At 33.3% G+C, this 27,751-nt stretch overlaps 1 protein-coding gene across 10 annotated transcripts in view; it reads right to left on the reverse strand.

Annotated features, from left to right (window-relative positions):
- The window catches only part of LOC123564135 (synaptotagmin-15-like), a 397,543-nt gene that overhangs the window by 19,646 nt on the left and 350,146 nt on the right, over window positions 1-27,751 (reverse strand). For 9 of the 10 annotated variants that reach the window (XM_045357483.2, XM_045357480.2, XM_045357482.2 and 6 more), the window contains one exon: window positions 7,500-7,639. In XM_045357483.2, the coding sequence (XP_045213418.1) occupies window positions 7,500-7,639 (140 nt within the window). Of the gene's footprint in view, window positions 1-7,499; window positions 7,640-8,038; window positions 8,142-27,751 lie in introns of those variants that run through there. The other variant, XM_045357487.2, reaches the window with a different exon arrangement.

Below are 27,751 nucleotides of genomic sequence, written 5' to 3' on the forward strand. Positions count from 1 at the left end.
GCCTGCGCATCCGTACAGACTGATCATGACCCACTGTTATTTCAAAGAAGGCTTATTCTACCTGAATATGAAATTTTCTTACCCTAATTCAGATGCATAAATGCACAGGTCGGTCTAAATATCGACTTTCCGGAAATTTACGAAAATGTCCGAATACCAATTTTCCCGAGATGTGGCTCGATTTTTATTATCATTACTACATTCACTGCCACCACCACTATAATATGATTACAACTTCAGCTACTTCTATTGTTACCTCGACTAGCTGAAATGTAGACTCACATGCTCAGGTCGCTGATTCGAACTAGGTGGCGACATACATTTTGTAGCTATCTTTCGTCATGAAGAGCTGTTTGACAATCAGGAAGTTGCTATGTCCTGGGACATATCATATACAACTTGTCATTGACAGAGTCGTTAGCCTCAAGTCTAGGAGGGCCCGACCTTGTGGTGCGAACTAATGTCCATGAGATTTTAAAAAAATACACGTTATTTTATAATTACCCTCACCCCACTGAGCCCGCCTGTAAGGTAATAGGCCTTCTTTTATTATAATCCCGCCGTGAAATAGCGGAGTTTGTGCGTTCATGCAGTAACATATAGGTTCTTGTCCTTGGTATAACTTGCCCATGCATAGTCAGAATTTCAAATTATTTGGTACAAATGATCAGCATGGATAGAAAGTCTGTTGCGATCATGATCCATGTTGTTATATCCAAGATCAAGGTCACAGCTTTGAACTTAGATTTGTTTCGTTATTTTGTTGTAAACTTGTAAAATATATGTTTGTGCCCGGATCATAACTCGCTTATGTCAGATTTCCAAATACTTTGGTACAAATGAGCCAGGGTATAGTTTCAATTGAAATTAATGGGAAGAACTAACCGTCGACCAGTGTCGAGAGACAAACGTTTCGAGACGGATTGAAACTACTCGTATTGTTGCGATTTTCGCATCGGTGTGTGTCTGTTGAAATTAAGATCTGCTGTTCAATATTTAAAATTTTGACGTTTTTAGCATCATTATATCCATATCTAAATCATCATATACCATCTGGATGTCCGTTGTAGGATCAATGGTAAGATGATGCCTAAACTGTAATCACTAAATACTGTTTTTGTAAAACAATGCGCACTGAATCCAAAAACAAACATAATATTTCACACCCTTCTACAGTTGTCCAAATTTGATAGTTTTCCAGTTAATAGGTGAAATATCACCACAGATGTAAATAATACGAGTTTACACTCATACGTTCGTTTACAGTTCTGGTAAAACGCACCGATACACTAAGGTCTTTACTAGGTGGATGAGTGACACAATGTCTCTGGAAATTCCGGCCCTTACTGGGAATTCAACCCGCTCCGCAGGTTTCGTTATCTGCAACACTATCCACCGCACCACCCCCACCGATGAAGTTACTCGTGCCGCTCCTATAGAGATACAAAATAAAAGCGTTTCCAGGCACCAGGCCTGGCAAGAAAACTCTTAAGTAAATATGATCCAATAAAGGTCACGTCAGAGTTTTTTTAAACGGGACATATTTCATTTGATGTATCCATTGTCGTCAGTATAAGTTTTTTTTCATGTTTAAAGCAATGCGAATTGACAAAGATAAACAAAACGAAAACGAAAAAGCTATCTTGCAGCGAACCCGCGGACGCCGACGACTTCAGGATCAGAATAATAGCCATTGCCAGTCTTTGAAGAGTCAGGCAAGTCACTATTTTAAAGTATACATAAATGCATATACCCCCGGTGTTCTACAGAAAAAAAGCTTTTACAAAACTTTCTGTGTTAGATGATACTGCCTTGATCTTGATTTTAGTGCATTTTATTTCTTGTTGAAGCGATACAAGTAGCGATTTTCCGATTATAAAAGTTGAACAGGGATTGCATGTGGTATGCATCTTCCCCTTTAAACATACATATTCATATATTGCATTTAGTAAAAATGAAATATTACAAACCAAAACCGAAATGGGAAATGTATAAGTGACATGTACATGCAGTACCAACCTACTATGAACAGACCAGTCATGATAATGATATATTTCCAGATAACAAACCAGTACCAAGGTATTAACCTGACCTGAAATATCCCTCTAATCAACAAGAAGGCCATCATGGCCCACTATCGCTCACATGAGTAATACTACACTATACATGCTAGTAAATCTGCGATTTTTGCCTTTTCAAGGGCCATAACTCTAAGATAAATAACGTCATGTGGCTACTATTCTAGGAAAAAAGCAATATCTTAATAATATATAATTTCAATGCAAGTTTGGTCAAAATCAAATAATAAATGTGATCTCTGTTATGTTCACAATGCTAAATTCAGCATATTTTGTCATTTTAGGGACCATAACTCACAGGACAAATGGTGCTATATAGCTGGTTTCGCAAGGAACCGAGCTGTTATAGATATATAACTTCTATATAAGTTTGGTCAAAATGAAATAATAAATATAGTCACAAGACTAGAATAAGCAAATTTTGCCATTTCAGCCATAACTCCGAGACAAATGGCGCGATATGGCCGTTTTAAAAGGAAGTGAGATCTTATATAAGTTTGATCAAAATCAAATAATAAGTGTAGTCTCCATTGTGTTGACAAGGATAAAATCAGCATTTTTTTGCAAATTCAGGGGCCGTAACTCCAAGTCAAATGGTGCAATGCGGTTTTGTTTTTGAAAGGAACCGAGATCTTATAGATATATAAGTTGTCTCTATCGCGTTCACAAGGCAGAAATGAGAAATTATTGCCATCTCGGGCCATAACTCCAAGACGAATAATGGGATATGGCTGTTTTTCAAAATGAACGAGATTCATGATATAGTCGAAAGTTTGATCAAAATCAAATAATAAGTGTAGTCTCCATTGTGTTGACAAGGATAAAATCAGCATTTTTTTGCAAATTCAGGGGCCGTAACTCCAAGTCAAATGGTGCAATGCGGTTTTGTTTTTGAAAGGAACCGAGATCTTATAGATATATAAGTTGTCTCTATCGCGTTCACAAGGCAGAAATGAGAAATTATTGCCATCTCTGGGGCCATAACTCCAAGACGAATAAAGTGATATGGCTGTTTTTCAAAATGAACCGAGATATCATAGATATATGTTCTGAACAAGTTTTATCAAAATCAATTAATAAATTTAGTCTCTATATCGTATTCACAAAAAATGTGAACGGACAGACGGTCGGACGACGGACGACGTACAAAGGATGATCACAATAGCTTACTTTGTCACTTCGTACAAGTGGGCTAAAACATGTTACAAATGTGTTTCAGATGTAAAAATGCACTTTTTGTTCATTTTCCGATTGAAAATGACATGTGACAAATGTGATCAGATGTCACATCAAAAATCGGCATCGATCACATTCGTCTCAAAAATTGTTACATATGTGCTTGATTTCTGTTACATATGCGATCGCACCTATTACATATGCGATCGCATTTGTAACACCTGTTACAAATGCGATCTGTTACGAATGTGGTCCTACAGTGCTATATGACAGGTCTGTATACAATGCATGTTTACTGGGTTAATCAAGTCTAGAATTTAGAAATTAATTTCTGATGTCCTTCCTCGGGAACTACCTTTAAACTGAATATTGACCGGCAAGTATATTTTTGGGATTCGGAAACATTTTCAGGTCAAAGAGAACTGGCTGTAGTTACATTGTAAACAAGGTTCATTATTGATGATAGTTGTTCCTACCTATATTCCGATGTGTACAATGAAGGACAACAACCTACAACGTGAATGTCAAGTTATTGAATATACTTAATGAAATGTACGTATTTGTTTTGGTGACAATGCAGTTATATATTATTCATCAATAGGCTATTTGTATGTAAGTTTGTTTATAGCCGCCGCCAGTAACCCATATGTGCATGTCATCCTGATGATAGATGCACATGTTAGTTAGATACAGTAGATGTTCCAATCCCATAAGCTTTGCTTGTTCTTAAGCGTGCCAGGAGTACAACAGTCATACACGGGACTTTTATCCTTATGATATATATTTTATTTAGTTTGAGGAGCGGTGTATCAAACTCACGGCAAATGGTTTAGTAGTCAGACAATGTTACGACTGACTACTAAGAGTATTATACACACGGAGATTAAGAAAGAAAAAGGTAATGTGCATTTGATTGGGACTTTTTTATTCTAAAGTGTTTTAATGTATTCAGCATAACAGTTATCCCACTTCTGATTTTTCGTTTTATCTAAGCTGTACACTTTTAAGTCCGTTCGTTCATATTATTTCATGCTTCAAATAGTCTTCTATCTTAGCCTATTTGATAGCAATGAACTATCTAACTGACGTATTTGGCGTGATTGATTCTAGAATACTGACCTAATATTTCGCCCTGCAGAATAATAAAGTACTATTAGTCCATATGAAACGCAGATGAACTGCTCCTTTCATTCTATTCTCGGTCAATAATGACTTTATGCCACCATATGACCTCCCGTTGACTTAACATATTCTGCAGTAAACATTGATAAGGCGTAAGAAATGCATCGTACATAGATCAATCACCGGTCGCTACCTTATTAGGTTGTAAAATATGTCAGTTTGTCGACATCTTGCAGAAATTGCTTCATTAGAGCAAAAGACTTTGTCGTTTGTATTGTAAACTTTTTCTCAAACAATAGTTTTATTATCCGTTTGGTAAAGTGCACCGTCGAATCATAGTTTATTAACATATTAATAACATGGGTAATGGTTGTTACTACAATAAAATCAGTGACACCCTTAATACATAATGGAATCTAGAAGTTCTTCCCTTTATAATTCCTGATTTTACCAGTGAAAATTCTATTTATTTCGCAAAATATTTTTCACAAGTTCAAGAGATTTTCCGAAATAGGTCAAACAGCCTTCTGTTTGCAAACTTATTGTTGCAACTCGTCTTTTGGAAATATTGGTTACATGTACCGTAGACAAATTGTTCTGATTGATCAGAGCAAAAATACTTTTCAATCAACCCTTTCCTGAGATTAACTGTGACAAAAATAAGATACTACATATGATCATATCGGAAACATTTCGACTGCAAAATTCAACTAAGGAACAATTAAAGAATATGGTTATTGGCAAAAAATATCAGATTGCAATCCAAGACCACAAGGTAAAGACAGAAACAAGTGCTCGTAATATTGCAAGAGTGGGCAAGTTATACTTGAGAATATAATATACTTTCTGCACTTCGTTTACAATGAAACATATTAAAATAGATGTCACAAAATGCAACATATGCAAAAACAAACCTATGGACCTCAAGGATAGTACAGATCAATGCATGATTGAATTAAGAGTGCAGTAAGAGAAATTCTATCAAACAAATTGAAGTATTGAGAGACCAAAGATTAATGACATTTGTTTGCAGACGACATTATCTCATGTCCCGTGTAGATCACTAATAGAATAAACTAAAAAGAATTAACATTCACAGCGTGTATCACGTGAACCTAACTCAATTTACCAGTTAATCTTAAAAGCATACATTGTTATTATTCGAAATGTTTAGACAACTTTATTGGTAATACTTGTCTGCATGATAATAGTTGTTAATGTCGACAGTATACAAATTAATGCGCGAAGTATATTTTTGTATTATCAAAGAATTGCCATCGTTCGAATGGTGTTTTAAAATAAAATGAACTTATTTTTTTTTTCATTTCTTAATGGAAAATTCTATAAATGTAAAACGCTACAAGGTGTTTCACTTACGAGAAAATTATAGTTTGAGATTGGCAGATATTATCAAATGCAGATAAAAGTTTAACGCCTTATATCAGTTAATTGCCTAGTGATAGTTTGCGCTTTGAAGAGGTAGAAAATAGTTTAACTATGTCCTCTTCGTCTTCAATTATAGAACAAGGATCTTATTCTTTGAAAATAAGTAATTCTAGTAATTGTTTGTCGATCCCATTTAAATTGTAATTTCCGACATTCAAATTCTTTGATCATTATTCATCTGGAAAATCCATGAATCGCGAAAGCGGTTATCGACCTTCACACTTAATAGATACGTCTTTGTAGAACAGCCAAAAATAACCACTCGGGTTGAAATGTAATTTGCCTTCCGATCAAAATATAGTTCCTGAAAAAAACATGTCCTGAATTCAACTTGAAACATCATTGAATATCAAGGGATAATTGCATAGTCCTGTCGCTTCAATGATGACCTTTAAAAAGATCTAAGCTTTCATTAAATGCTGTTTTTGAAATATTGATTGCCGAGTTTCAAAGAATTTTCGAAAACACCTTTTTGTGTATGATATTTTTGAACGAAGTAAGATCGCACGTCCAATTTCGCCTGAAGGACCATCCTTGTTATTATTGCATCAGTGCTGTTTATGCGAAAATAAACAGTGAATGTAAATATGCGAAAGAAAACGTTATTTTCTTTAAAGAAATAAATAGTAAAAGTAAATATTCCACTATACCTCGCATGTTTATTCATTTTCTTTTGTCTGGTTAATTTACTAATGCCCCAGTATGAAAATATTTTGAATTATAATAACAAAACTGTTTGGATATTAATGTGTTTCTTTGTCATTTTAGTTATTTTTATCCCATTTTACTATCAACCGCACTTGTGTATACATACACTTGTATCGTGTGTTTATTGGACATTGGAGCCCTTTCTAGTCTTAAGCGAACGTTATAAATTGAAATTCTCATGTTTATTCGCTAATGCCTAGACAAATAAAAAAATGATATTACTTAAATGTTTCCATGTACCAGTATTATGAATAATAAAGTAACTTGATTTCGAACTGTACAAGACTGCCTAAGGATCTAAACATCAAAATAAATGACATTCATGTATCATAGATGCGTATTGTCTTTACGTCCTGCTCAATATAGTGTCAATAGTGTTTCAAACAGCTTTGATGTTGAGTCCAGTAATATTTATTAAGAAAACAAAGCAGTATTGTATATTAGTAATGTTTATAAAGAAAACAATGCAGTGTTGTATAATAAGAAATACTAATGGAGAAAACAATGTATAATCATATATTCCTATGACTATGATTTTATAGTATATGACTTTTACGAATTTGAAATTAGTTTCTCTGTTCCTTTATTCTTAGTATATCTTTTTAATATGGTTTAACAAATAAATTGTTTGTCATTATCAAAGGATCAAACCAGATACCTCTGAATTTCTATAGGAAAGCTATTTTGATTTTGATTCTCGAGTAGCGTTTACGTATACTACCTCAACATTTTGGAGAATGTTTGCTCAACAAGTTAACTGCAACTGTGTTAAATTCATATTCTCATTGCACAGAAAATTTAAAACCTGCAAATTTAGACCAGTAAGGAATTCCCGTTGTAAAAGGCATTCCTTATAAGCTTTGACGGGGCCGGACAGGTAGATATGTATTAGATATTAAGACCAATCATAAATAAATATGACTGTCCCTTTAATACGAAAATTAAAACATGGACAATTATTGTTATTACCTGGAATTTCCACGGATGGTCTTTTTGAGCTGGGAGATGACGGCTCCGACGAATAATTCTCGTCCTCCGATCGAGTATGACGCCCAACAGGTGGAGTTGTGCAGCTGTGTTGAGGCACCATAAACGGGATTTGCTTCATACTGCAAGGAAAAACGATAAGTGAATTGTATCGTCGTAAAGTCTGCATTCTCACTGAATGGGGTGTGGCGGTACCCATTACTCCAAAATAATTAAAGCACGTGTATATGAATTTATATCCAATTTACAAAGGTATCCACTTAACTACTCCATGAACTGGACTTGCGTTTATTTGTTCAACTTTTTATCATTTCATAATAACGTTTACCATATCTAGTTCAAAAAGTTAATTTTCTTATTTTTTCCCGCCACATTCTTTTTGATTATTATTCATATATGTTCTGTGCTGTTTTTTCCTCTAAATCTCTCTTAAACGTATTTTAGACCGCATTCTTTAATTTACTAATTATTATTCCACATTTTAACAGCAAAATATTCTTATATTTAACTACAATAGTTACAAGAAAAGTGATATTCCACGTTTTATCATATCATTTTATGTTATCATTGGTCCAATAATATTGTCTCAGGGATATGTCTTAACAATAGCGCGGCAGTTAGGAAGCGAGACTTATATCGAAATTCTTTAACAACGCCAAGCGCAAGTATAACAGAATCAACTACGTACAGTTAGTATTGACTTATATTTACAAAGTTACAGTAATATAATATGATATAATTTAAGTATATCTAGACACGCAAATATACTGTTTGCCAGGTTATATACACTGTATGTATTCTTTAATATTACGGGGTATTATTATACTGTCAGTTGCATATATTCAACTTTAATGATTGACTTTTCCGAGTTTAAAATGTGTGGGTACAAAAAAGGTCTTAATCTTTTAAAATTATCCAATGGCTATCGTTCACTAAAATATTTAGTAATTCACTTCTAATATAGAAAATCCTCATCACTGTATTTAACTTTACTTAAAATATAAATTAATTGCGTTTGTGTATGGCTACATTCATAAAGAAATGTCATGTAGTAATAGACGATTGTTTAAAAAAAACCTTCAAGTTTTTAGTGGCTGTACAAATGTATACTGTGTTTAGAGTATACATATATAACATCGGTTCTGAAGGAGCTCCACTGGTTGCCAGTGAATTACAGGGTACAGTGCACGTTTCTGATCCATACATTTAAGACTTTACACGATCAGTCCCTTGCTTATATAAGGGATATGATAGAAGTGTATAAACCGGTCAGAAATCTAAGATCACAAGACACTCTGTTACTGGTTACGCCAAAAACTAAAACCATGATGAATAACAATCACAGCTTTTCGTTCACTGCTCCAAAGCTTTGGAACTCTCTTCCCGTCAAGATCAGGGAAGCTCACACGCTTGCTGCTTTCAAAAGCCTGCTAAAAACCCACTTCTTTGTACAACATTTCGTTAACTAATTAATACATTTTTTTTTCTTTTACAGAGTAGAACAGTATTTTATCTTAGGGTCATTTAAATACCTTAAATATGTTTGTATGTTTGTCTTGTTTTATTTTTATGTTTTTACATTTCATGATTTTTGTTAATGTGAAATGCTTTTTTTGTTTGTGTTGAATGCGTATTTGTTTGTATTGTTATTTATTCTGTAAAGCACGTCTGAAGGTTTACATGTGTATGAAAAGAGTGCTCTATAAATGTGGTATAATATATGTAATATACATGTATACTAGTTTAAAACTCATGCATACTATTGTTGATACACATGAACGTATTAATTTGATATATACATAAATTATGTGTAATAACTGTTCATGTTTTCAGACAAGAAATTTGGGTCTAATATACCTTTAAATAAATACTTGAACTTTGTTATATATGTCGCCTTTAATAGAGTACAAAATATTTTAAAGAGGAGCAAGCAAATTCAATGAAAGTTTGTTTTTACCTTCCATAAGATTCTACCATTTTCATTGGTTGAAAGGTGGTCAAATGTTGACTGGAGCGTCTATAAATAAGTGGTCGATAAAGCAAATAAATTGTATGATTTGCTAGTGACCCTCCACGAAAATATGTGTGGTCAGTATAATAAATGTTAGAAATCGACTAACGTCTAGCCCCACATTTATCAAACTGACCTCAGATATTTTCATGGAGGATCACTATCAATATAATATTGTCGTATTCTTGGCCTGTCTTTAATAAACTAGAAAACATTAACAAATCATTCGCTTAAAAAATAATTTTGCGGGAGATATTTACTTGTGGCGATTGTTACAGGTCAAAAGTCTTTAAGCTAACTGATATTTTTTATCACCAGGACAGAAAATGTTTACTAATGAAACATAGAGAATAAACACTAACAGATATACCTTTGTTCCATATTTATACCTTAAATAAACGTTCAATATACAATACCAATGAATGTTTGCTAGTTAAGCATGACCTGAATAAATTTCCTTTTATTATTAATATTAGGACAATGTACTCCCTGGACATTAATATTAATTAAACTGTTAGATTATTAATGTAACCTAAGACTTTACAGTAAAGTACGTGCTACAGTTCGACACTAACATGAAGTATTTAACTATCTTTAAAGTAAACAAATTGACTATTAAACGGCGCTTCGTTTCTTAAAATAGTGTATGCTCTTTCTTTCAACAGGTCAATATTTTTTGTGAGGCTTTACGAACAGTTCTGTCTCTCTACAGCACCAAGAGCCTTACATGAGTGTGAATTATCGAGTTCTCTGATCGACAAAGCCAGCGATGTTATATTTTGAAATGACAAATTTTAGGGGGAAACATTTTAACCACACACATCCAAATGATATAAGGTTTCACATAAAAGTATCACTCTTTCTCTTCATCCTTAAGTCGCTAGCACTTTCAATTGTTGCCAGACAAAAGGTGCAACGTTACACAACTCAAAATCTAGTATTCAGAAAGAAAACTAGTACTACCCGGATATTACATATTCAGTCATCCAGAGCATAATGTTCAAAATAGCCTGTAAGCCTGCAATGTCTGAGAGAATTTAATAGAAATTAAACAGAGGAGGAATTTTTGATTTCTGTTTACAGTATCCATATCAGTTCTTGTTGTTGTTGTTTTTGTAAAACACGTATTATGCTGTAATATGTTCACTAATAAAACACATTATAAAATGTTGACATGCCATTTTATCATTCTCTCATACCAGAGGTGGTCTAACATGTAGCTATAACGAAGGGCTGCTGGATTATAATTGCATACATTTGAAATGATTTTCGGGACCTAAATTTAACCCTAATTTATCTGATGCGCAGTTACTTTAAGTTACTGACTTTTTTGTGCTTTGTGCAACGTGCTACTAAAATACACCTGTTAAGGCTAGAATAACAATTCTTTAATACAAAAAACACAACCAAACAAAATGACAACATATTCGATGTATTACGTTTGCTCATTGGAAGTAATGAACTGTGTAACACCCCATGTCACCCAACACCGGCTTACGTGGACCTGCTGTAAATGACAATTGAACTGACCCGACAATCACAAAGGACATATTAAACGCCGAAGTCAGTTATTTTGTTTACCTTAGTTCATAATGACTTATTACTTTATCTATTTTAGTACTATTATGAAAAGAGCTTGAAGCTCTTTGAATTAGTGTCGACATGAGAATGGAATGACTTGTGAACATTTTCGATACTTGCACGGAATACCATTGACAAAGGCGACATTACTACAACCTTAAGGGTGGCACTAGAGCTGGTTCATACAAAATAAACCTTCCTTATGTTTTTGATAAAAAATACAGCGATTAAACAAATGAATGCTGCTTAATTTATGTTATATGACGCATGTTTAAGTAATCAAAGACAGCTGTAGCTGTGCATATATTTGTTCAGAATTATTGTAAATATTTAGTTGAGCGTAAATAAATTAAATGTTTGTACATATTTTATTCTTATTTCAGTTTTTGAAGGAGGCAGACATGGCAATCGGCTGGTCAGCATCAAACCTGTCTTATTTTAAGAACTTTTCAGTTTCTATGTATTTCACAGTGGAAGTTCAAACCCATTTTATTCAAAACAAACAGGAAGAATCCATGCAGGATAAAATTACTAAATGTTTGAAATAACTGGCGGTAGATTTTGATCATAAAGGATTTCTAATGAAAAAGAATTACACAAAACCGTATTTAGAAAAATGCATTTTGTCAGGTTTGGTACGACGTGTTAATTCCTTGATATACAGTTGTATATTGTATGGAAAATAATTGTCCATTGCCTTTCTGACCTTATGTACCGTCAGGGTATGATAAAACATATTAATGTTATATAAAACAGAATAAACATAAAGAGACATATAAAACAAAAATTCACGAAAAGTAACTTAAAGTTTATAAATATGTTTCGCTTTTACTTCATTTCCAGGATCTTAACATGTTTCTAGCAGCTTCATAATGCATTTTTGATCAGAAATGATCTTGAAGTCTTTAAATGGAATACAGGTTAGAATAAATAATTATTAAGTTTTGCTGCAATGTGACAAAGCTCGTATTAATACAATAAATAATAACATTATACGAAAAGAGTTTTATTTCTATCTGCATATTCGTCTGGTGTTCAAGATCAAAAGAAATAACGGTGGTACAGATAGTATCGTATTCCAATCTGTTCATAATGTAGGAGATTTGTTGGATTAGAAAAAGACAAATAATATTATATCACTATATGCGGTTGGCGTTTTGAGGAGACATTCTGCTTTTCTTCTTTATTGAATTTACTCTTCGGCCATTTTTTGTTTCATTCGACAGTTTCTCGGCGGTATAACTGAGAGCAGTCATCAATTTAGAAAAGTATATAGAAGCTAGACAGCTTATATAAAATAATGGAAAGTGATTACTTTCGTGCGAGGGAGCAGTATCGTAAAGACAAATGAAATGTTTTTGACAAGGTAATTGCAATTATGATGTATCTTGAACTTACAGTCTCGTTTCAGATTATATCGAACGGTTTATTTAGAAGTTACTTTCAAATTTGGTGGAAGTAATGAAGTACGTTTTGTATACTGAAATACTGTTTGAAATTATTCCGTCTTAATTTAATTTCAATAGTCCTACAGATACCCCTGGTACCCAAGATGAATGGTGGAGCTGAAGCGTTCCGCACTTTCCACAGCACAGTTACTAATAAAAACATTTGTCTCAAGTGTTGACATGGCGCCTAAAACAAATACTTCTCTGAAAATGACAGACTTACAAAGTCTGTTGAGATCAAGTGATCTGTAATAAAGTTTATTCCTTTCTTCATAATGACAAGGATAATTTCTAAGAAAACCCTTTTCTCTCTAAGCTTATCAGAGATAAGAGATATAGCTTGTTTTTGGAAAGTGCTATTTGAGAGGATTTAATGGCAGAGATACAATAGAAACTCCGAAAACCGGACCCTCCAAAAACCGGAATCCTCTGAAAATCGGACGATTTTCAAAGTCCCAAGATTTTCTCTTATAAAATCAATTTAAAAAGCACTCTTAATACTGGAAGCTCTGAATTCTGAAAACCGGGCGGTTTTTCATGGCCACAACGGAATATTATACATAAAAAATCCTCTGAAAACCGGACAGTAAGTGTCAAAACTTTGTGTGTTATCATTTTGAATTGATAAAAAAAAACATAATCTCAAGCAGGTCACATTATTTTGTTAACCAGATAACAATCACAAATGTTACCAAAGTATGTGTGAAAATCATTTATCTGTGTGTTTGTATTTTGTATATTGGCTATAAAACATAAGCTTATAAGTGCAAAACATTTTAATATAATTTGGAGAAGTTAATTGATCCATGATTTATGGGAGCTAGACTATTTATATCGCCTCAAGAAGCAAAACATTCTTTTCATTATAAAGTATCATTTTAAGTCATGTTTTTCTGATAGCCTGAAATAATTCAGTTTTAATATATAGAGAGACACAATGCAGATTTGGAAAAATAAAAAAAGCTAAAAGACATTGAACATGATGACAGTCAGATGAAAGAAATAAGATTATACATATATAAGTCCTCTCAGCAATTTGTGCAGAATCCTCTGAAAACCGGACCTTTGACCTGGTCCTGACAGGGTCCGGTTTTCGGAGTTTCTACTGTATTTATTTTCAAGGATTCAACGACTGGTGCCAGCCTATATGAAAAACCACAAACTTCCCAAGCCTGTGAGGTCAATGCATTGTTCGTACAGATGGATGTATATGGACATCTGTAGTTTCAGAGTTTACATTAATTAAACACCTATGACGTTTGACGTACATGCAGATAATTAAATATAACAGCTTGCTGTATTTCTGAATTATTTGACATGAACTGTAAAGTCACGCTGTTAGTTCTGTATCGAATAATATCCAGGCTATGCAATACTCGAGCGAATATTAAAATTTATAAGAAAACGTATACAAAATATGTTTCCACCGGATATTACAAGTTCGAGGGATTTGAGATTTGCACGAATGTAGAGCTGATTACACTAGGGAAAGGATTAAGATGACTGTCTGTTGTACTGCAGTATAACTTGTCTCTTTTATATTCGTCTTATACATGATGGATACACATTTTCCGAGATAAATAACGAATACATTAAAGAGAACGTTAGGGAATCGCCTTAAAACGGTCAGTTAAATAGAACCTCGAGTGGGGAGCTTAATCTGTTTGTCCCCGCCGTATTCCAAAGGCACAGTATGTAAAACATAAAAATGGTCGTGCAAAAATATGCAATAGGAAAGCTTAAACTCTGAACTGAACGCTTTGTATTGTTTTCAAATGTGATGACTTTACGATTCCGGTACATTTTTATTTACCATTCTGTTGTTCTTGGAAACGATAAACATGTTTCAAATATCCATAACCAGGGCCCAGAAATCAACAACATTACCAAAAGCACATACTGAAGATTTTTTGAATAATCTTTTTATCTCTCGTTATTACAAACATGAAATTACCAATAATTGTTGATATAACTTCAAAGTTTGGTAAACAGGAGCACAATTTCAAGAACAATAACTATACATTCGATTTTTTTTGAGTACGGACACATTTGGAGTACGAATGAGTAAGAACGTAGTGTCGTTTATATAAATTCTTTAATTCTTCTGCCTTATCAGAAAAATAACAACCAGAAAATTACGAAATCGCGTACGGAAAATCCGTAAACGAACAAAAACTGCCGCTTGCCATTGTGGATACTTTAAATCATTATCGCTTCATGCAGCGTTTAATTGTTTTTGTACAAGAAGTTTGAAGTGCATACTGGCCGCTAAACTCTTTGTACTTTTGAAGTGATAAAAGAATCTATGCTTTTGAAACAATAAAAATGTTAGTCATATAGAAAACATTCCAATGAAGAAAGAAATAATATATAACAGAACCATGTTTTCATGTATTTAAACAATGCGTTATAAGCCACGAGGGCTAGACTAAATGTGATAGTACTGTATTCTCGGCGCCTGTATGGCGCCAAGTAATGTGACGTCAATATTGTCGTGTTTTGATGTGGTTTTTCTATCAGAATTATTATTTCAATATTTATTATATACCAATGTGTAGTCTCTTTGGGCGTCACTATTCATTTGGCAGTGTTTCTGTTGAAAGTGCTATCTACTATTATAATCAAAATACGAACTTCGGCCTGATTTAATTGAAAGATTGAAAGATAACACTAGTGAAAATAATTAAGCCGTTTGGAATGGAAAGAAAAAGTAATTAGAAGAAAAACACACCCAATAAACTAATAACAGATTCGGGGAGATTCAGTCTCTTCATAAGAGGTATTTAAAACTGAAACATTCCTAGCACCAGCTGCAACTGAACTTTGTAAAGAGATGAACTTGAATGGACGCCTTAATCCTATGATTACTTACATTATTAATGACTAATGACTTATTTCCTGTTCATTTACAGTGTATTTATTGTACCTATTGATACATAAGTCATTGACATGTTAAATATATCAAGTTTGGTCCGTTGTCAGGGAAAACTGTATGACGTCATTAAAAATCATTCGTTTCATCTACTGTCAAATTAAGCTTTGGCCGTATGTATTTGAGTTTGTTTGTTTGATTCGATAAGGTAAGATAAGGAGTGCAGTTCCCATCTTAGGGTTATGGTGGCTGATTTCTGCCATTTTCTGTTGGTGTGTTGGTGGGGCGAAGACACGAAAACTCTACAAAAAACCTTATCTGTCGAGTTTTCGTGTTTTCGTCTTGTCGTGTTGGCGGGGCGAAAACACGAAAACACGACACATTTTACGCGAAAACTCGACGTTAAGAGGGCGCCGACACGAAAACACGAAATTTATCTATCGAGTTTTCGTCATGGCGGGTATAAATATGTCGTGTTGGCGCCCTTTACTTGTCGTGTTTTCGTGTTTTCGCCCCGCCGACACGAAAAGACGAAAACACGACAAATATATTACTTGTCGAGTTTTCGTGTTTTTGCCCCGCCGACGCGAAAACACGACAAATACATTACTTTTCGAGTTTTCGCCCCGCCGACACGAAAACTCGACAAATTAGGTATTTGTCGAGTTTTCGTGCTGTCGTGTTTTCGCACCGCCGACACGACAACACGAAAACATGTCAAATACTTTTCAGACATCTCTTATGAAACGTAGAGTTATTCTGAAACCAGTGGCAAAGGGTTTTAGAGGCATTTTTCTTTCTAATCGAACAAACCGTAAATTCAGAATTTATTTATATTCACTAAAGCTGCATTAGGAGATCTGAGATTATAAAACAATACAATAATATGTCAGATGTCAGTTATAGTAAGTGTATGTATAACAGACCCGGTTCCAGAAATAGTTCATTGGGATGCGGTGAGCGGCAACAGTTAAAGAGTGAAGGCCTCATCGGCGAGCCGAGTGGGGTTAGATACGGAAGGGGGTAACCCCTCATGTTAGGTAAGTCAGGGCGTTTCCACCTGGAAATGTTTGAAATATATGAATAAAATGGTGGCCCCTGCTGCAATTTTTTTGTGTCCAAATTTTGAGGTACGGGGGTTAACCCCCTCCTGACAGTGGAATTACAGGGTCTCTCCCTTGTCATTTTTGAAATATAGGTATGATATGGTGGTCTCTGCTGCATTTTTGTCCAAAATTGGATATACGTGAGGGGATCATGCCCTCCTATTTAGGGGGTCAGATGGTATTCCTATGGAAATTTTTGAAATATCCGAATGCAATGGTGGCCTCTGGTGAATTTTTGGGTCGAAATTGGGAGAAAATATTATTTTGATATTCGACCTTAGTCTTTCGATATCTTTTTATGTAACAAAATGGTATTTGGTCGAAATATACATAGAACACAAGTCAAATTTTATTCTTAAACTTATTTTTTCTAGCATGCAGTTATGTTGTGTTCAGTTCAGTAATTGTTGTTCGCATGTCTAACGGAAGATGCCAAAGCGAAAACACGAAAACTCGAAAAATAAGACATTTGTCGTGTTTTCGAGTTTTCGTGTCGGCGGGGCGAAAACACGAAACCTCGACAAAAAAGGAATTTGTCGTGTTTTCGTGTTGGCGGGGCGAAAACACGACAACACGAAATCTCGACAAGTACCTAATTTGTCGAGTTCTCGTGTTTTCCTGTCGGCTGGGCGAAAGCACGACATCACGACAAATAAAGGTCGCAAATACGACATATTCATACCTGGCAACACAAAAACTCGAAATAGCAGAAATCAGCCACCATATAGGGTTGATGTAAAACATAATAGTAAGCGATTTTATTATAATACTTCGCCTAACTGCAATATTGCAGAGACATGTGAGAGATCTAAATTGAAATGTTGATAATCATAATGAAAATACTTATAATGAGAGATCTTTGCACATGCTCGGGGTGATACGAAATCAATAAACGCTTTTGAAATCCAGCGTTGGTGACCTGATATATGTGAAAAAGCTAACAAGCCCATATATCAACAGGAAAAGGCACGTTGCAAGAACAATGCCTTCAAACCACCACCAACAGCAGAACACCTGAACGCTTGTGCTAAAATGTCTTTAAATTACTATCTAATTTCGAGGTTAAATTTGTATTAGATCGTATGATTTTGTAAAATATTTACGATGTTTGTGATTAAGCCAATCTTGCTGAAGACGTTTATCCATTATGTATCACGTTCATTGAAGTCATCAATATGACTACAGGCAGTGACATATTATTTCTATTTGTTTCGTAACGTAGGTAACAAAGGACAGACAGACAGACAGACATTCAAAATATAAAATACAATGGTTCTTACATTTTCAAGTACCATTTAATGACAAAAAGTATATTTTCAAATGAAATGTTTTTTTCTTGTGTGTGTGTTTTTATCTTTTCATATATAGTCAATGAATGCAAATTTTCCTACATACATTTAGAAGTGTCAGAACAAACTTTTTCGGGTGAAAGTTGAAACAATTCTTTGAACAAACAATTTAGTATAATACGACATTCTATGTGCAAAGTTTGTTTAATATCTTTTGAGTTAAATTTAAGCCACTTAGTATGTAACCTTCAGAAAATAAAGTTATCATTATTATTATTATTATTATTATACAAGTTGTCCGTTCATGCCAGTTTATTATTACCGGTGAACAAATGTAGAAGCGTGTCAATGTTTCTATATTTGCCACAACATGAAGCCTGTAAAATAATTTAACCAAGTATTAACTAAATTTATCATTGGTTCTCATATTTTGAATCATTTGAATAATTGGTTATTCACATCTTTATATCTCTCATATTTCTGTCTAATTAGCAAACTATATATGATACGTGCCTATGTCACCAAGAAAGACAATTGTAATGGAGATAACGTGATGTAACACTTCCTTGTTAGAAACTACCCAGAGTCTGTTATTAATACAACATTTGAGAAAGTTATGTGTATGTCACAAGATGATGCACTTAGAGCCTCTGTAAAACAAGATCAAAATATTGTAATGGAGATTACGTGTTGCAACACTTCCTTGTTAGAAACTACCCAGAGTCTGTTATTAATACAGCATTTGAGAAAGTTATGTGTATGTCACAAGATGATGCACTTAGAGCCTCTGTAAAACAAGATCAAAATATTGTGCCTTTTGTAGTTGAGTACAACATCTCTTCCTAATATTGGCAACATTATTAACAAATACTGGGATTTACTTCAGTTGTCAGATAATCCTGCTGTTAAAATGTTACATTCGTGTAAACCTACCATGGCTTTTAAACGTCCTAAGAATTTGAAGGACATTCTAGTTAAAACTGACTTTCATATGTTGTCTGATGTTAATTTTACTTCGTCTAAATATAATCGTTCAAGATGTTCACATTGTTCTTACATTACTTAAAGTGATAGTTTTAATAGTTCTCAGTGTAAGAAAACTTTCAAGCTTAAGAATAATGCAACTTGTAAAAGTTCAGATGTAATATATCTAATAACATGTAAGAAGTGTAAAATGCAATATGTAGGCCAAACTAGCCAGCAAGTTTCAAGACGCATGAATAAACATCGTTTTGATATTACAAGTTTTATCGATCCTGCATTTTCTAGTCATGTAGCAATTCATTTATAATCAAAATGGTCCTATAGCTATAAATGAACTTAAGCTTTATGCCTAATTTGTGTTTATCCATGATGATATGAGGAAAAGCTTTCTAAAGAGAAACTTATACTGGATTCACAAACTAGTGATACTATATTTTTCAAAAGGAATGAATTCAAAAGTAATGTATAATTTTTCATAAGTCTCTTCAGTTCATAGTGTTTTCTGTTATGTAACACAAACTGTGGTTTTCTTAATGTCAGTTAGTACTGTTTTTGCTGGTATTTTCTTTTTTTGTCTATAACACAATTTACCCAGTGATTTCGTATCTTTGTGATCCTGTAATTACTGTTATTATGATTATTAACATTATTATGTTAGATAATGTCTATAATCTTACTATGTATTAAGTATAACCACTTTTAATTTTAATTTTTGTCATTATATACTTTAAACAGTATATACATTTGTGTAAACATTATGTAGCCTATTGTACATTGTAATTTTTACGCCAAAATGTTTGTAACGTAACGTCATCTTTTATGACGTCATATATTCATGACGTTATTTATTTCATATCATATTTGTTTACTTCCTGAAGAAGACTAATAAAAGTAGTCGAAACGTTGAATGAAAATGGAGTTAGCTTTGTAATTCTCCTGTTCTCTGTGATGTAACACAGACATTTTTGTTCTAGAATCACGTGCCAAACGACTATTCTGTGAAATGAATAATATGACACACACGTAAGTTCTCGAATATTTGTGAAGTCATTCAAGTACGATTTTAATCAATGTCACGTGACAGGAATTTCAGCGTGCATGGTGTCAGTTAAGGTCATATTAACCGGTTGATAAAGTATTTTTTATTAAGTCAATCTGTGTCAGTCCATTGACTTAGAATTTAATTATAAATTGTAGCATGATATTCAGTTATAATATTTGCTTAACTGTAATTACTAGGTCCGTGTAGTTCACTGTTCGTTCTCGGGTGTCATATACAAGGTTATAATGAGTGTTCATGTATTTGCTGGTATGATATTTTAATAATTAGATCATGTCTGTATAACTGCTAACAGAAACAGAAACTTCATGGCATTTACGTGTAAATATCTTATACTATAACTTCAATATAACCTCAAGTTTCCATTGGAAAATAAAACAACTTTCAACCGGATATTACAAATTCGATCGCTTATTTGCAAAAATATTCATTAAGACTGTTATTTAAGAGGCCATTATGCTATTGGAAAGTATTAGTTGTCTGCCTGTCGGTATCATATAATAATACTTCACTTCTTTTTATTTTAGGCAAAAACATTTATAGTGCATCATTTTCAATGATATTTATATTTATTCGCCGTCATATGAATAATGATGGTACTTTAAAATTCAAATTGCTCTTGATAAACTTGATAGAGGAATGCCTTAACATAATTTTAATTCTATTTAGCTAGCGTACTACAGCTTTAATGCTGTTAATATCTAATCCAAAAAGATGGTCATACTTGGGGTAAGAGAAGTCAGTGAAATATAAATTTTCTTGGAATTATCAATCATCTGAGCAAATCAGTCAAAGATATGTGATTCCCAAAATATTTTCTACGTATAACGATCTTTGGGTAATAACTCATACAAAAATGGTAAAATCATCTTTGACTTTCAAATTAATTGAGAAATATGGAAAATAAAATGTATTACTTCTGATTAAGTAAGAAAAAAAATCAACATCATTTATAATAAATGTTGTAAATCTCTTGACTGCTTAATGCGGACTGTTATTACTAACTTTTTAAGGTCACCTCTCAATGCATGTTGATATATCTATGTATACAATTTTATTAACTATTATAATGTCAAGCAACTCATTATTAATGGAAACAAATAATCAAGTTGTTTTATGTAATATAATTCTACAACAGACGGAAACGAATGTTCTAGCTGTCATGTCTTACAACTACAAATATAAAACAATTCTACCACCGACGAAAACATAATGTCTAGTTGTTTTACTATTATAAATTTATTATGTAACAATTCTACCATCGATGAAAACAAATACTCTGGCTTTTGGGTAATTTTGTTATAAACAAAAGCTGTTATTTTGTTTGGTTCTCTGCTTCAAAAGGATCGTCTTATAGATTAAATTGTACAGGCAATGTTTCTCTTTCCAAGATATTTTACATATAAATATGTGCATTATATCAGGTCAGACGAAAATTATTTCCCGAGCCTGGTTTAGTAAACAAGACTTATAACCAATTTTTTTTGTGATTTCCTTTGGCAAAAATAACGATATAGCAGACATAACTACAAATTTTCTCTCGCCAAAGATGACGATATTTGAAACAAAAGTAGAAAGTATTTCTGATTAACCGAAAGCTATGTCTGTGTTTAGGCTTTTTCATATCATATATAATATCTAGGTAAATGAAAAATGTTTGTTTTAGTAACGTGAGACACGTTTATTTTCTTCTTTGTTTAAATGACATTGCTATTTTGTTTAATTCAATTTCGTAAGTCTTTATATAATTATAAAGAAGGTAGTGCAGGCATTTCTAAGACTAAAAAATGAATTTTGTGCACTGGAGTAATATCATAGCCACGATGCGTTAATCATAATTTAAAAGAACATGTACATGTAAATGACAGCGGACTATATGGAATATTATTTTCTATGAAATGAGCTTCCCCTGAAGTAAACTGACCGCGCCCGGGTTTAAACACATTTTACAAATTTTATCGTGTAATACATTTTTAAATTGAGTCCTACTGAGCGAACCCCTGTCTGTATTCATATTTGACTATTATCAACAAAACCATCTTTTACCGAGTTCAATAAATACCCAGATGTCATTCTACTAAAGCATCTGTTATCACACTTGGCGCACTTTTCTTTGTGAGTCACACTTGAAAGTCATATATTTGCAGCAAACATTTGACGACAGAAAGTGCAAGAGCTATTGTATTTCATAAATAAACATCTTGAATTCATGAAACAGATAAGAAAACTCTATACAGATTATAAAAACTGTAGATATGGTTCACTCACACAATTATGACACTTGTTTGTGGAAGGATTGGGATCAAAGGCAGTTGTGGATATGTTTGCAAAGATATGTTTGACTTGCATGTCTATAAATCTATCAAGTTGAAGAACTTGTGTTTATTTAGCACTTATGTTCATATTATATTTCCTTGAAGAGTGTCTGAAAAATTCTTGAAAGACAATTTTGCACCATTTGCATCTGAAGTATTGACATAACGATGACGTTCGCACTCACTTAACATCTGCACAATTCCCAGCATTATTTGTTTTTTGACGAAAAGCCATTCTACCATTTTAACCATAATAGTTTCCTACAGTGTGTTTAGGTGCTTTTGCAAACACTTAACAGAGTGCACATTGTCAAACAATTGCTTTTTTACTTCTTTTTTTTTTTTAAAGAAAAAACATTAGTTTTAAGTACTGAATGTAATTATATTTAGTGTTTAAACATTTATTATATCAGTGAAGAAAAGTTCAAAGCTAAGGCAACAATGATTATTTTTCTGATGTGGAAAAAAACAACAACAAAAAAACGGTTAATTATTTTAATAATTTGAAATTTTACATGCCTGCCTTTGTAACACAGTGTGTCCTTACCTGAGGGACAGTGTGGAATGAAAATGCAAGCATTATTGAGGTTTTTATCCATGCTGTCCCGAGGGTTGAGAAAACAGCTGTCCTTCACGGACAGGCATGTTTGATATCTTTTTGTTTTTGCCCATCACGTTCAAAAGAGATAGCAATAGCAAATAGATTTGGATATTACCTGGCATTATGTATAGAGATTATGACGACATCAAAATACTAGTCCTATGTGACATGACTTAAGTGCACGCTACTTTAGACAAGATTTTGCCATAGGAAAGGCAGGGATATTTACCCCTCGCACGTGATCTGATAAATGTGTATTTTCTCCGGTAGGTAGGCAAGAAACTGTTTTCTATATGCAAAGTTTGTTTCAAAAACTTATTAAAATACTTTTGTTTTAAAAAATACTACAGTAAACGTAACAAAATAAGATAACCTTTTTAACTCATTATTGTGTATTGTAAGTTACTACTGAATAAAATATTAAGATGCTGATTTTTTTGACTGAAAGGTATTAATTGGATATATGTTTCACAAGGCTTTTTAGAGTCAGCTTTTCATCTCCGATTTTTGTCTAATTATCACAACGTGTTACATACGTGTCCAAAACCGACAATATCACCATGAAAGTCATTTGAAATCGAATCGTAACTGCACGTGTGTGTAAAGAGATACATTTATCCTGGTATCTGGTGTCATGGCTATTATGTGAACTGAAATAAGATGATTCACGTGAAAATTCTCAATATCAGTAAGCTGAGCCGAAGATGATGTATTAAATACAATAGGAGGATAATTGTAATGTTACCAGACAGTGTGCTTATTGCTAGTAATCTACTAACAACATACATCGATGCGACAGGACAAGACAGCACACACAAATCTCAACGTAACAATAATACAAACTACTTCGAAGAAAACATTACTTATTTCTATTCCATAAATTTATGTTTTTAGACTTTGTATGGTTAAATGGAAATATTTTTCTAATACAAATGTTCAAGATATAGCTGTTTAGATGTTGCACTCCACTAAAACATAGAAACGCCCTGTAAATAGTATCAATAAAATGTTTGACCTTTAATTGTTAGTTTTACAAAATGAGACCTCAGGTAAGGCCTTCTAACATTAATATTATCTGCATTAAACAAAGACGCAGACATGTCACGTGTGTTTGTCAGCGATCAATGTATAATTACCAGTCTCATGTAATTGCCTGTACTAGCAACATAACTAAAACTTTGATATGAAGTAAGCAGAAGCAAAAACGTGAAGTTGGCAGTAGCAGTAGTAGCAGTAGTAGCAGTAGCAGTAGCAGTAGCAAACAATATAAAATGGACAGAAGCAGTAGCAGTAGCGGTAGCAAATACGTTTTTCACATTTTCTAATTTTGCTACCGCTACTGCTACTACTCACTGCAACTGCTAACTTCTCAGTTATACATACTAAAGCCAGTAATTCGTCTTCATTCCCGTAAGCTTATATAAATTTTACAGGCACAGCTAACCTATTACGTGTGTATGTGCTATTTCAATTTTATAGACACTATACTAAAACACTGTGTGGAAATACTGTTTAAATGTTTAAACTGTATCTGCACGTTAAAAAGTCAGATTGGTTTGCTTAGACAAATTATCAAACTATAAATATTTTCTAAAATTAATTTGTCCGCAATTCGTTAGCCTTTCATAGTTTGTACATGCTGACATGCTTTTAATAACAGTTTTAAATTATGTTATTTTTAGATAAATTGTGCTGATTAAAACGTCGTTCCATTTCCTTGTCATTATGCAATAACCTATTAGCATTTAAGTCTTACAATATAACTTCTAGTTTCTTTCCGAACAACAGTTTTCAACCGGATATTACACAATCGATCGCCTTTAGCAGCATCTGCAAAGGTATTCAGTAGGCATTCAATAAGAATGTGATTGAAGAGACAATAATGTCAAGGAAAAATATTATTTGTCTATCTGTCGGTATCATTCATAAGTCTTCTTTTTCTTTATTTCATAAGATTTACTTCTGTGTAGTGCAGTTTGCTGCGAAGATATTTTCGTAGGTAATTAAATATAAAATATTTGTTTTCATTGATTCAGCTCCATCCCCGTATATTTGCATTCATATTTATATGTGACCCGTTTTCGTGAAACTTCACCTAGTCTGTGAAAAACATAATAAATATTTCGAAGCGACGAAAATCGTGATCGATCCCTCTACGGTAACATGCGATATATACCGAATGAGATATACTATCGAATTAAAAAATGTGGTCTTCCGGCACATGCCGAGAGCGTCTGACTTCGGACGCTTTTTCCTTATGCGTAACAAGCGCCCACATAACTTGTCCGAACCGCAACGTCTTGCACCTCAGTACAAATATGTGCAGTATTGTTTTTTATTCCAAATTGATACAAACGCATATTTCTGGGCAGGCTGATGGCCTGTAACGATTCCCGATTTCCCGATTGAGGCATTGTCTTATTTCATATTACTGATACGTTCGTACGTTTTGGGAATTACTAAAGAAAGATAGGACATTTCCTTTTACCTAGAGCTTTAAGATAAACAAAAGGTTGCAATATCACCGCTACATTACGCATGACTAGAAGATGCCTGCAAAAATGTCCATCCCAACAAATGTTTAACTTAATTTTAACTTAGTTTGAGGTTATATTTCAAAATACTTTTTCCAAGTTAAAAGTCTTACACTTTTTACCACATATATTTGCAACGTGTCGCAGAGTGACTTGAAATCTTTTGATAACATTGTCACATTTGATGTATCAAGAAAAGGTAAAGAATTTTCGTTTCAAGATTCTCCGCTACTGTAAACGTTGTTTGTTTAACAAAAATGCTAGCATACCATTTTAACCAAAACCATTCTTTCTAACAGTAGATTCTAAGTACTCAGGTATACAAGTAGGGACACGAACATTCTCAAAACCTCGTATTTAGATTCGTTATAAACGTAACCATGTTAAAGATATCTTTTTAAAATGATTTTAAGATTTTTGATTTAAATCAGTACGAATACTCATTGAAACGTAAAGCTCAACTATACAAACTAACAGCAGTCCCTGTTTCAATGAGCCAGTTCATGAAAAGAAATGGCGAGGGCAATCCACAGCACATTGAATTAGCTCCAAAATCCCACAGAACTAAAAATAGTAACAACACCGAGTCTTTGTTATAGTCGCTTCATGTTGTTAAAGGACTGATGTTGTGAAAGTTAGACAAAGCAATTGTTTGATGCTATTGGAACATGCGTTTTCTTCTACTATGTATCATTGCATTGAACTGGTACATGTAAATGCGTCTTTTTACAGTGACATATATTTTCCAAATCGTTGCATTGCAAGTATTGGTTATTTAATATTGTTGTATCAAAGTGAACTACAGTCGGATACAATTGCATGAGTACAAGCTATTAAGTTCTTGAATAGCCGTGAATTGAACTGAAATACAAAACTGCAATTTTACATCAGTCACATGGATTTGTGGTTCATGTTGTAAAACGCTAAACGAACTACTGAATTCAATGCAAGAATATTTCACTTAGGATATATTTTTCATTATAACTTATCTAGCACTTGGAAGTGCTATAACTGTTAAAATTCATTCAAAAGAAGTTGGATTTATAGTCTGTAATCTGTTATTACTAAAATTTTAAAAAAAACCTTAAAACCAAATTTTTGAGGGTCTTAAAAGCATCTTTTGCAAAACGTAACGCCCCGCAGGCGTTATAAGGGATTATATGATAATAATATACACAATGTTGAGTTTACACTTATATTTAAAAAAAACACAACAACAACTGGATTAGCAATCAAACTGGCTAAGGAAGTCAAATTTTCAAAAAGATTGTACTTAATTTGATCAATTTTCCCGTCATATTCTGATAACTGAATTTATACTTGGCTACGAAATTCTGTATCAACGATTTTGCAAATTTTGCATTTCCGATCTCTTTTTATCATCACAATATGTACGATACATGTCTCCTATTATGCAAGTACCGATATTCAGGTTGCACGTGCGTATACAGACTTGTATTACGTATCAATTAGCTATTACATGGATAAAGATAGAACACTTCACATGCAATTCTCAGTCAGGAATTCAAATACATTTTACTGAAACAATGAAAAATAGAAATAAAGGGTAATACGACAATTACATGACAAAATGTTGTATCTAGTAACCTGATACAAAAATCACGATACTCTTTAGGTGTACGATAGGAAGGAAAACGACGACCAGAGCGGACCTTCTTCTGCATTTTATTTCATTTTCCTGAGGGCAAATTAGTTTAGCTTCTTTGCCCTTATTTTTTAAATGAAATGATTGTTCCACCAGAAATAATCCTGTTCATGTCTATTGTTTTTTGTTTTTGTTTTTTACCAGTTTTACAGACAATATTACGTTTTGTCTCTTATAAAGATGATTTGTGAGCTGGGATTATGTAATCAATTTAAGCGGCTCACGTTATGTAGAGACACTGGTCTTTCTCCATCTTCGTTTAAATGACTCATGGAACATATCTGTTTAATGTTTTATTCAATTTCATAACTCTGACAGAGAATGGATTTGAAGGAAGATTAAACATCGTTATTGGACTATTTCATAGGAACAATACAGCATAGCACTAAGAGACCACAAGTTGACACAATTCTTGTGATAATTAGACAATGTTAATGCTCTTACTGCGTGCAAAAATTCAATACATGCTGTTAATGTCCGTGAAAATCGTGAAATTTACTGTTATTTAGTTATTAGACATAAAAGTGTTTAGTGCTGTTAACGTGTCTTTTTCCGGATCGCAGGCCGGTACTGATTTCATCTTTACATCCTGTAAATATCTGGGGTGAAGGTCATTTAACAGCTGATTAAAACTGTACGTTTTGATCGGTGGATGAAAAATCCCACAGGTTTTCGAATGGAATAGATAATATTTTCTTATAGGGGCGTGCATGTGCTCTGAGCTGTATTGTTAGACAATACAATCCGTTGCGAGACTTCTGTGGAAA

The sequence above is a fragment of the Mercenaria mercenaria genome, chromosome 2 (genome assembly GCF_021730395.1).
Source record: "Mercenaria mercenaria strain notata chromosome 2, MADL_Memer_1, whole genome shotgun sequence".
NCBI lineage: Eukaryota > Metazoa > Mollusca > Bivalvia > Venerida > Veneridae > Mercenaria > Mercenaria mercenaria.